At 39.5% G+C, this 12,591-nt stretch overlaps 1 protein-coding gene across 1 annotated transcript; it reads right to left on the minus strand.

The window, feature by feature from the left end:
* Positions 1–155: 155 nt before the first annotated feature.
* MOCS2 (molybdenum cofactor synthesis 2) lies at positions 156–10,702 on the minus strand. Its single transcript, XM_087443267.1, is given in 8 exon segments — positions 156–1,101; positions 3,051–3,174; positions 4,066–4,216; positions 4,820–4,947; positions 8,260–8,313; positions 8,315–8,338; positions 9,457–9,578; positions 10,598–10,702. Coding segments are annotated over 8 exon segments (690 nt in total). The 5' UTR covers positions 10,616–10,702; the 3' UTR covers positions 156–1,032.
* Between the last annotated feature and the right edge of the window lie 1,889 nt (positions 10,703–12,591).

Raw genomic sequence — 12,591 nt, forward strand, 5'->3', positions numbered from 1 at the left:
CTAAGCATCTGAAAGTACAATCTTTGTTTCCAATATGCATAATACAAATTTTGTGATATCAATTGCCCAAAATTATGTCAATGTTTTATTTTAAGAGCTATATGGAAAAGATAGTATATCGGCCAAGCAAAAATTGGACCATTAGTGTAAAGATCTCGCAGAAAACTTCATTGTTTATTAATGACTTCATTAATGATAATGCTGAATAAAAGAAAATAAAACTATCTGAAATAATGCTTTAATAAATAACCATATCATTTTCCTTTTTAATTGGTTGTGGATCAAATTTTAAATATCAACTAACATTATCATGCAAAGCACCTCTGTTGCTAGTTTGCCTGGTTTTACAATTTTATGCTGTTTTGTATAGTGATGCAATACTAATAATTAATAAAATACAGTGTTATGGTATGATTATAGAATCTGAAATACTAGAAATCTCAATATTATGAAATATTTTGGACATTATCACAATTTTAAAAAACAAAAATACTGCTTTTAAACTTGTTTAATAGTGTTACTTATTTAGGTTATTTTTAAAAATATATAAATTCTAAAAATATACCAAATCAAAACTGGCTTATAATAACTTTTCATATGTCCCAGTTCTGCCAACATTCCCATAATGCATCCCTGATAACAATGAGATCACTGGATGTGGGGGCAGGGGGCTGGGAGCAGGCTCTCTTTGAGACAAAGTCAGTGAGGAGGGGCCATACCTCAGTATCAGTCGCGTTAACAATTAGAACTTAGGCTTGGAATAATATGTCTACCACAGGTATCTTTCCTCACATTTAAATTATTCTTCCATTTCTTCCCTAAAGCTCTTCCTCTACTTCTATAGAGTTCCTGCATAAGTCCTCATCCTAAACACTCATTTATTTTGCTTTTTTTCTCCCTTTTGTCCCACAGGTGTAACATAAGAGATTGTGCTTCAATACACTATCTGAACTTTTGGAGAAGAAAAATCAAAATGTGATCAAAGATAAAAGTTTAACAAATTTAAATTTTAGCACTCTAAAAAACTGTGGTTTAATCATTGGTTGCCCAAAAGCATTCTTTGTTTCTTTTCCAAGATGATGATGACTCTTCATACATTTCCTAAAAAACAGAACCATAACAGGTATTCAAAACAGTATTTTAATAAATGCAAATATATTCAAATAAATCAGGCAAATGAATATCACAACTATTTAAATCTGCTCCTCTTTTAACAATCCAGTAAAGAGTGGGAGCATTGTATTGCTCTCAATAAACCACTGAGAGCAGAAAAGTGAGTAAACATGTTCCCTACACTTAAGGAGTCCCAATCCAGTAGGAGAAACGACAGACAAGAAGCCTTAACAAGATCAGGTGCAAACACAGAATGGAATAAACAATTAACTTCATTTAGAACCATGACAGGAGATAGCCAGGGCAAAGTTATGTAGGGAAGAGGGAAAGTTTTCAGTTTTAAACATTTTTTCCTTTCTAAACACACCCACTCCTCCATGTTGCTAAATATGCTTTTCCAAAGGCAGAAGGGCTATTTCCACTAGCTGTGAAACTAAGTGATCACTGGCAGAAGTTCTTCAATAGGTTTGAGCTGCGCTCTGGTGACAACTGCTCTGTCAGTACGTGCCCTACCTGCCCACCCCTGCCTGCATCACAGATGATCTCAAAGCACGGCGGGGACTAGAAACAGCCTGGAATTTGGATAATTTTTGGAAGAGAGGAGAAAAAGAACATATTACTTTCTCTCCTCACTCAATAGTCAGGTTCTATTCCTGAGGGATAGGAATCCAAATTCAATACTCCTCTAACACCTGTACACCCTCCCACCTTCTACAGACAGAAAAGGAAATAGGGAGGCCAGCTAGTCCCCAAAGCATAAAAACACGAGTACGGCCAACTCCTCCCTGCTCCCTTATCCTGGGGGCCTGCCCTCTCACCTACCTTCTCTCAGCGGGCTGTCCATTCTGTCCTTCCGGGTGAAGCAAGCTACGCCTGCCCCCCAGGCCCACAACTCATTGTGGAATGCTCTTCCTACCCCTCCCTCTTCAGGGGCCTGCCTTGCTGTCTATCAAAATCGTGGCAGCCTTGTTCACAGGAAGCAACCATTTATCAGAACTTCACTAAGACAGTTTCCTTTCACATATCCTGTCCCAAAGTTTCCCCTTATAACAATGGGCTTCAGTTTTTACTCATAAAATATGGTCACTAAATTTCACAGGCCCTGGTTGGAGTCCAATTTGCTCATCTGTACCACTGACTGAGGCAGTAGGCTCCTAGGAAGGACTTACCCTCTGGTCCTCTGCTCCGGCCTTCTGACCTACTAGGTGGTTAATTCATTCCTCAGCTTTGCTACCAGCCACAATGCTGTGGGCAATTCTAGATTCTTAAGTGTAATTACACATTCGAGAGTTCAGAACAATCCCACTGTGATGTTACTACACGGGGGGGAGAAATTAGGGAGTTCGATCTTTTCATCCCTTCAGAATGCTCTATTTAACCAGAGAACTGTTTGCTTTTATTGATGGGTTTGACGTATCAACAGAAAATAAGCTAGAATTTCCTATTTATGTTTTTAAATCCCCGCACTATGCATTTTCTCTGAGGAGGCAATACCCCACCCTTTTCTTTTCTAAAAAGGAGTTCTAGGAGAAGGCTTTTTCGCCTTGAGGAATCTCTATTTTAGCCATTACCTAAATAGCCATGCATTATTCCCACTCTCCAAAACAGAGACCCTCTAAGTCAAGGGAATTCTAATCCAAGAGAAATGACTTATATATGAACCACTGGAATGGTCCACACTAGGAATTCTAATTGTTACCACTCGTCGAGGCCTACTCTGTGCCATGCATTCTGAGGCATGAGTTTTTCACGCTTAACAAACCTCGGAAAGGAGATATTACATAAACATCCTATTTCACAGATACAGAAAACAAGATTCTATAGGGTCAGAAGAGGCCCATGAATCAAAGTCTGTATGTACTCTTATGCCCTAGCCTTTAAAAGGTCCTGGGAGAAATCACGTCCAAATGGCAAAATGAGATATCTCCTTAACTTACCTTTTTCCATATGGGCACCTTGGCTTTCAGAGTATCAATGGCATAGCTCACAGCCTCAAGGGAGGCAGCTCTGTGGGCCGAGGACGCAGCAATGATGACGCTTGCTTCCGACACTGGAACTGAGCTTCAACAAAATGAAGAAAACAATTTACCATCTCCTCTGAATCCACACGTTCAAGAATCGACAACACAGATAAAAACTCCAGTGAAGCATTCTTAGGCCATCCAGTTCTGTTTTTCTTAAACATCCAGTTTAGTTAGAAAACAATACTTCATCCCAGTTGCATTCAGCAGAGGGGATGCTGAGGTGGTGGCTAATTTGTGAGCATCTAGCCACTAAACCTGTTTGCTGGGCACCACGAAGACAGACCTTTCACTGATTCAACAAACATCTCATTCAAACCAACAAGGCACAGAGCCAGGTGATGCCTGGAGACACAAAGTTACTGCATGCCAGTATAAGACAAAGTTGAAAATATTAAATAGCAATCAATATTAACAGAATTGATAACAATATAATCAATGATTAATAAAATTATAGTTATTAATAACAAAATAATAACTAATAGACTATAACAGATACAGTCTCAATTGCTGGATTCTTTTTTAAACCTAGAACTCCACTCTTCCTAGTGCCACAAAAAAGCAAACTAATTTAATGATCTTCAAAGGCATTTATATAAAAAAAAAAGTCTCTTAACAGACTGTCATATAAACAGAGTCTGGACTACAAAACAATTCTTAAAAGGCCTCAAGGACTTTGGCACACATCAGCACAGGCTGTTGGGCGCAGGGCCTAGAGTTTTGGCACATTTGGACTTTGCCACAGCACCAGGCACTCTCCAAATGTTACTACATAACAACCACCGGAAGGCATCTCTATTGTCCACCAGAATAATACACAAACCTTCCTCTCATGGTGATATAGGATCCCATGAAAGATTCCAGAATCAGAATTAGTACAAAGGCAGAAAACCATTATACTTAACTTTTAAATGGATAAAAGAAATCATACCCAAGTCTATGGAACACTGCCATGTGTTTGACTGGCCATTTCTGTCTAATGTCACTACAAATTTTTCTGATTTCATTTTCTGCCATGGGTAGATATGCTTCATATTCTAAGCTAATGACTTTTTTCCCTTCAAAGTTATTTCTTGTAGTTCCTAAAAAAGAAAAAAAAATTGCAATTAAAATAAAGTTTCTCCTTACAATAGAAATAGCACACTAATAGAATAAAAAAGGATGATTTTCGAATAGACAGATAGCATATCAATTTATCTAAATATTACTTTGTAATTTTCTAAAAATGAAAACCTCATTAGAAAAACAAAAGATAATTACCACAAAGACAAGGAAATAAAATGACACTGATTAGGCAAGCTTACCAAAAACACTCATACGACAAACCAGGTTATATTCCTTTTCTAACCAACAGCACTTGATATGTAAAAGGAAACCATTATGTTCTAAGGAGTATCATTAAGTTATCATCATCACCATTTTTTCCCTGAATATTTGGAAAATATAGAATTCTCTCTCCTAATAATGACTTTTATCCTATTTTTCATATTGCTTTAACACAGGTTAACTTGAAGGTTACTAAAACAAAACAAGAAGTAAAAAAATTTCTACCCACCATCATCGGTAATCTTGGTTTATTATTCAGTATCTTAAAATCCTCTGACCATTAATACTAACCAAGCGAAACCCTCGCTAATTTCTATTGTCTTGCGCAGTCAATAGATGCTGTAAAAATGACAACTCACCTACAAACAGGGATATTGCACCACAGCGTGGAGAAATCACCAACTGGGAGACTTCATCTACTGAGAGTTTCTCAGCAGTGAATTTTATTATATCTTTAGATTTCTCCTCAACTTCATTCATATCTTTCCTACAAATAAGATGTTAATAAACCTTAACATTGGTACTGGAGGCAAAACATCCAACTTATACATTGTCTCAATTTATATTTTTTCTACATGAGTTGTATTAGGAGGCATGATTTAATCTGAACGATAAAAATACGCAAGTGTAAAATTTTAGCAAAACTCAACATATTTATAAATATCCCTAATGAATCAAGCATGATATAAAACTGAATTTACCATTAACATGATCACTTAAAATGTAATCTATCTCATATGCCAATTTATTCCAAATTCTAGAACTGCTCCTTTTATCTCCCATCATGGTACAGTTCAGATATTGACACCTTCATCCACATGCACATCACCTCTAGCCAGTGTATTACCAAGCACCATACCTAGAACTGCCTTTTTCTTTATCTAAAAAGGAGAGAGGAAGAAGAGAAGTGATGGTGACTCCATAGGAACTGGGTTCATTTCACAACCGGGCACAACCCTGGTAAAATAACTGACGAAATAAGGAAAGGAGCTGCACACCAATCCATCAGGTGCTGTGCCAAGTCCTTTCCCATGCGTTTCTTATTTCATTCATCAAGCACTTATTACACACAGTACTCACTGAGGGCCAGAGACTAGTGCCAGGCACTAGATAGAGACCAGGCGGAAAAATACATTGCTCCTACCCTCAGGGCACTCATACTGGAATGGGAGAAACAAGGCAATGAATAGGAATTACAAATAGGGATAACTTATGGAAATAACCCGGGTTCTGAGACAGAGAAGGGGGGTGACGCTGGGGAAGGGGCTATGTAAGATAAGAAGATCTTGGAAGGCCTCTCACAAGAGGTAATATTTAAAGTTGAGACCTGAAAGATAAGAAGGTAGCCCAGTAAAAAAAAACAGGGCAACAGGCCCCCAGGCAGAGACAGAAGGAATGGCAAAAGCCAAGGCTCTGGGACAAGAAAGAGCACGGTGTGTCGCTCCAGAATCTATGGGGAGATCAGAGCCCAGGGAGCAAGGGAGAGAACCAGTGGGCTGAGGCTGGGCAGGTGGGTCGGACCTTGCAGGCCATGAAGAGTCTGGATATAATCATAACTCCTGTGGGGTTTCACCAACATTGAAAGATGAAAGAAAGAAGGCTCAGAGGGGTTAAGGACTCACTCAAGGTGATTCCAACCGAGGAATCTTACTAAATCCAGCGTTCTTTTCCCTAGCTCCTTCCAGCTACTGATGAGAAAAACCCAATTATTCATATCCCACGGGTTCCCAGAGGTTTCAGCTCCCGTACGGGCCACCCGAGCTTCTTCCACTTCTTTTTCTTGCAATAAGATATAGGTAACCCAAACACGGTCCACGAACTTCAGACCATACACATTCCCACAACAGGATTCCATAAGGACACAGACAGGTTCTAAAATTACATATTACAACTCCTGTCAAATACACTCAAATAATACACAATGCTTTGAGTAATCTTCCTAATCTTTCCAAAGAACAGCTCTAATCATCACTCTCTCGTGATAAATAAATGAAAAGCAATAAGATACACCAGAGTATATGAGGAAGCCATTTGGTATAAAACTAATTCAGCCTGATCTTGTTTTTCCAAAAGGGCCTGACGTGGCCTACTGAGCATGCACTGTACATCCACTTTAAACACTTACTATCCCAAAGACAAGAATGATGCCCTTAAAGATAGAGATGTAGCCCCACCCCTTATCGGTATTTAAGGACAGGCATTTCTTCCTTGAAACTAAGGATTAATTACCAACCTGCTGTGCTCACCTTGTGACCAGTGACCTGCTGTGCCAGCTAAGCATCTCATGACAGTAGCAAAAGAGAGATTTCTGTCATATGTGATGTATGCTCTTTGTTTCAAGACGGTATATAACCCCTCTTGTACACTCCATTTCTTTGGTGCCCTTCTTTCCTTGGGGAAGGGAGGCCCCGGGCTATAGTCCTCAAACCTAGCTCATGATAAACTCACCCCAATTTTGATTTACAGACTGATTATGGATTATTTGCAGACACACACACACACACACACACACACATTTAATGGCAGCCTGTGTTTTCTGAATATATTCCAAACTCTAAAAAATAGCATTTTTTGCAAATCATGGTGGTGATGTGGTGACCACGGTCTCCAAATAAAATTGAGATACATTTCTAACAAGGAATTCTCCTATTATTTCCAAATAGTAGGACTAAGAAAGATCCCATCTCCATCCACATACTGGGCAATTTGCTTTGCAATATTTATTCTTCACACTTTGTGGCACTGCTCTCCAGGAGGGCGGGGGGGGGGGGGGGGGATGGGTGAAAAAATAAACAGGCTTCCTTAGCTTGTTCCTTTCTTTAATGAAAACAAGGATTTGCTATTGAGTATGATACTTACTCTTGATTTTGGAGAAAAATCCCATCAAATTAAGAAAGTTTTCTTTCCTTCCTAACTTACCAAGAGTTTTTAATTAGGGATGATTGCTAATTTCTACATTATTTATTCTTCAGTTGACAATAAATTAAGCCTCCTTCTGCCTCTCCAGACTATGCTGAGAAATGTTGCCACATCATCCTACTCAAATAGGGACTACATTGTTTGGAAAGATGGAAACATGACATGGGTCACAGGGCCCCCTGCAACACAGCTATAATAATAAAGCTGTTTCTTTATACCTGGAAAATACTAAGACTTTTTTTCAGGCACAGTGATCTTTTAACTTTTCAGCTAACAATTTTTTTCTACCTTTCTCTGTGCCCAGGAGAGCTATTATCCAGTACTAATAAGCATATTTGTGAAAAAGTACACAGAGAGTCCAATAATCTGAGTTCAAATGTTGGCTCTGCCACTTATTAGCTATGTAATCACAGACAAGTGTTTTTAACTTCTCCGAATTTCAGTTTTCCTCCTGCAAAACAGGGATATTAATACTCCAGTATCCAGCACTGTGCCTAATACATAATAAAATCTCAATAAACCAGGTTAAGTGAATAAAATGAACATATCCAACTGACATTAAATTAAGCTGCTTACAACAGAATTGATGCAGAGATGATAGGTATTTATAAGTCTGTGTGCACCAATAAAGAGTTGCTTCTTTAATAAAGGGTTGGTGCAGACAGACTCACGAAGAGTATACAGTTAAAGCAAACCATATATAAGTTATCACCTGTATGATCCTTCTCCCCAAGACTGGTTAAAATATCTCACATACCCAACTGGCTCAAAAGAACTACCCTCCACTGATAGGGGGGATAACGGCAATTTCGTCTCCTGACTGAAGCCAGAGGAGCTGATCTCCAAGCTCGACATATTCTTGACGAACAGCAAATATCACCTGATTTCTGACATCAGCCAATCTGAAGGGAATAAAGAATAATTAGCTATCAATGCTGTTAGACCTCAAATTTCCTGCACTACCATTAAAAATATTACATAAAAGTTACTTTAGGAAGCATCGTCTGCAAAGTTACTAATTAAACTAACTCATATTCTGCAGATAAAGGACAGATCCCCTGAAGAACACACTTATTCACCAGCAAGAACAGAGTCAACTGCTAACAACTCTTTATGGGATGCTGTACGTCTTGGGTAATTAAACAAACAAACAAAAAGAACGCCAGACTAAAGATAATATTCAGATCAGGCCAGGAAAAAAAAGAAAAATTTCCTAATCAGTACATGCTCTCCCCAGGCACCTTCCATCTAAGTATACAAATTTTACGTTTTCTTAGTATACAAGTATACTAAGTATAACATGGAAGTTTCCCCCAAGAGCAGGTGTCTCCCAGCAGGTGAAAGATTAAAAGTAAAGTAGGACAGAGGCCTCACCATGTTTCATTGATAATCAGGGCACTTGAAGAGCAGCTTGATAGAGATAAAACCAAGGAGGAGGAGTGTCTTTTACACAGCATTAGGACTTCCAAGTTAAACATCTATACGGACTTAAGTGACACTATCAATATTCCTGAACTAAACTATACTTTGTTCCAAAAAAAAAACCAATGTAGGAACAACAGCAGTAAAACAGATTTTCAAAAACCAGAAAAAAATCAAATATTGCAAAACTCAAATTCAGCAATAGCTAAGGTTTATCTTTCACTTTTCTTTTAATCTTAGAAATTTCTATTTTGAGTTCTCTAAAGAAGGGGCAGGACATAAAAGTTTAAAGCAGACATTTTTAATAGAATTTCTAACAATTTCAGTTAACGTTATAAAAGTGAAAAATCTACATTTTCAGTATTTTGTAAATTATAAAAGCAAACATAATCATGTCCATGTGGGAGTATCCCAGCTCACTGTGTTGTTTTAGTAAAATATCTTTAGCCTTCCTTAAGGAATTGTGTATTTTTAAATACCAGAATTTAAGTTTTCAGTAGTTCCAGAAAAATACAACTAATGACCCTTTCTGACATTAAATATGATATCAAAATTAACTTTTTTTACTTTTTTTTACTTTTATCATTTGCTCATTTATACGTTTTTTAAATATTAAAAAGTGCTAATCATATGCATTCTACAAAGTTTTAACTACCCAGGATGTCGTGTTTCTATCTCATTCCACAGCTGCAATGCTTTTATTTCCTGTGGCACAGAAATGGTCTCTGAGCGAATTCCTGCTATTTCAGCACTTTTTGCAAAATACAACACTTCAACCTGCAAAGGAAAGAACATGCTTTTAACAATAAAAAACTCATAGCACTTTTCTGACTGTTCAGGCTGGGTTTTCTTGTTTTCCAAATGTATAACTTTAATCAAAGACAAATTTTATAAGTTAAAAAAAATTAAACTAGCTATAAAAATTTCAGATATATCTACAAGTACAAATTTTGAAAATTTTTATGTTTTAAGCACAATTCAGACCAATTTCCGGATGCTTTTTGGTTTTACCAATGAAAGTGTGCCACAAATAAAATCCTAACAATATTTTCTTTAGAAACCATGTAGTTGGTCTTTAATTGACATAAAATTATAGCACCTTTTGTAAACACTTAAGCAGTGAATAAATGTCTGAGTCAAGAGATGAACTACACAAACAAGATAAATGACCAAATAAGAGAAAGACACGTCTTTCACGGCTGTCATATGACCTTCGATTCCAGTCTACACTACATTGAACCCAGCTGCCTAGGATTAAGTTATGCAACATACAAACCTTGACACTGGGTAAGTCTGAAATACAGGATAAACTGGTATTTCCCAGGACAAACCTATGCCGTCAGCCTGCTATGTACGGGATCCGACCAAGTAAAATAACCCACCTGTCACTCAGCGCAAATTATTCTCTATGAAATAATAAGAGGTTTGCAAACAATCAAGGGTTTGCAAACGCACAGACGAAGCACAAGGATTCACAAGGATTCTGAGTTAAGTGCGTTTCTTTATAAATTGAAAACTTGTCTTCGTCAAAACGAATCATCTGAGAAGGAGGGGGCAAAGATCAAGGGTGCCTTTAGAAACCAGCGGGTCTTCGACGCCGTCACCCGGACACCAAGCGTTCGCAGAGTGGACATGACCTCCCGAGCCCGGAAGGGCCACAGCGGCAGTGGCGTTCGCGGCCCCGGACGGAAACCGCCGGCCAGGGAGGCTGTAGGGGGGAGTTCGGCTGAGCAGGGCTGGATCTGCGCAGTGGCAGGGCGGGGGAAGACACGTCCGACAGGGCTCCCCACCCTTACCTGGCACCGCAGGACCATCGCGCCCGCGCTCCCTGGTCCGGAATCCCGGCCGCGGATCGCGGGGTCGCCAGGTCGACCGAGAGCGCAGGCGCAACCTGACGGCTCCTTCCGCCCACACGAGGCATGCGCAGAACTAGCTCCGCCCCGCTGTCCTCTCCGCTGGGTTCCCGCTGCGGCCCGCTCCGCCGAAAGCTTCGTTTGCTGTGGCTTGTGGATCGCGGGCGTGAGCGTGAGCTATAGGTGTCAGTAAATGGGAAAAGGGCTGCCGATGCTTGCCCGTCTCCTCAGACGAGAGGCCGAGGGGCAGGAAGAGCAGACACCGCACTCTTCCGGACGCTTGCCACCTGCGTTGTGAAAGTTGTGCTTTTCCTCTCGCTCATCTGTAGGCTTCTCTTTGACGCTTGTTATTTACCCGGCCATCCGGTATATGATACCTGTTCCTTAAAAACTGGGAGCATTCAACTTATGAGAGCATTTGAACTGTATCAGATTTACACTTTTCCTGTTTACTAGCTGCTCGGTAATTTGTCCGCATACTATCCATCCAACATTTCTCACATTTTACCAACAAGAACTCTGTTTTAAAAATTACTTGCGTAGTTAGTGGATATAAGCTAGGCGCCCCTCCCCTAGGAGCTCCCAGTCCTGGATGTGAGACAGTCATAAACCATTAATGGTAACTTTGTGTACCAAATGTAATGCTAGGGATACGTGTTCCATCTCATGGGAGGGGAACGGCAAAAGGGGCTGGTCACCTGAGGCGTGTGCTCTAGGACGTCTTCACCGAGGCGATGCTTCCCTCTGCAAATGGCAGAGTCAGGGTAGGCATGAGGGAAGTTTACTAGCCTGTGACAAGCCAGAGGGATATGAAGCAGCGTAATGAGGTCACAGAAGGACAAATAGTTGGCAGGGGGTGCGTGTCCCCTGCCAGGAAGTAGTAGGACATGAGGCTGGAGATAGCGAGTAGCCCGTGGCAGGAAAAATTGAAAAAGACTAACACCAACATATATTCTGGTGAAGTTGCTCAACATCAAGGATAAAGAATGAGATGACAATGGCCTTAAACTCGTCGGTAACATCCAATGCTGGAGGATGGTGGTGTGCAATATCTAAAAAAGGCTGAGAACAAAAGTATGACCCAAAATGTTACGTAAACCAAGCTGGTGTTGATAAAGGCCAAGGCCGGACACTCCTAAACCTGCAAAAACTCAAAAAATACAGAAGTCTAGTCAATCAAGAAAGTAATCAAACTAAATAACTCAGTAATAAAGAAGTTAATGGTAAAAACAAAAAAACTGGAGGTGAGATTTTAATCCATTTAAATATAAAACAAAAACATCCCTTGTGAGATTATGGGTATGGAATAAAACGTAAATGACATCAGAATATTTTAAAAAATAATATATAAAGAACTCATGCATCTCAACAACAAAAAAACTAACAACCCAATTAAAAAATGGGCAAAAGACCTGAACAGACATTTCTCCAAAGAAGATATACAGATGGCCAACAGACACATGAAAAGATGTTCAAAATCACTAACTATCAGGGAAATGCAAATCAAAACTACAATGAGATATCACCTCACGCCCGTCAGAATGGCTATAATTAACAAGACAGGAAACAACATGTGTTGGAGAGGATGTGGAGAGAAGGGAACTCTCATACACTGCTGGTGGGAGTGCAAACTGGTGCAGCCGCTATGGAAAACAGTATGGAGATTCCTCAAAAAATCAACAATAGAACTACCATATGATCCAGCTATTCCACTGTTGGGTATTTATCCAAAGAACATGAAAACACCAATTTGCAAAGGTACATGCACCCCTGTGTTCATTGCAGCGTTATTCACAATAGCCAAGACTTGGAAGCAACCTAAGTGCCCATCAAGGGACGAATGGATAAAGAAGCTGTGGTATATATACACAATGGAATACTACTCAGCCATAAGAAACGACGAAATCCAGGCATTTGTGACAACATGGATGGACACT

This window comes from Ceratotherium simum, chromosome 18 (genome assembly GCF_057802395.1).
Source record: "Ceratotherium simum simum isolate JZ-2026a chromosome 18, ASM5780239v1, whole genome shotgun sequence".
In the NCBI taxonomy this organism is placed as follows: Eukaryota; Metazoa; Chordata; class Mammalia; order Perissodactyla; family Rhinocerotidae; genus Ceratotherium; species Ceratotherium simum.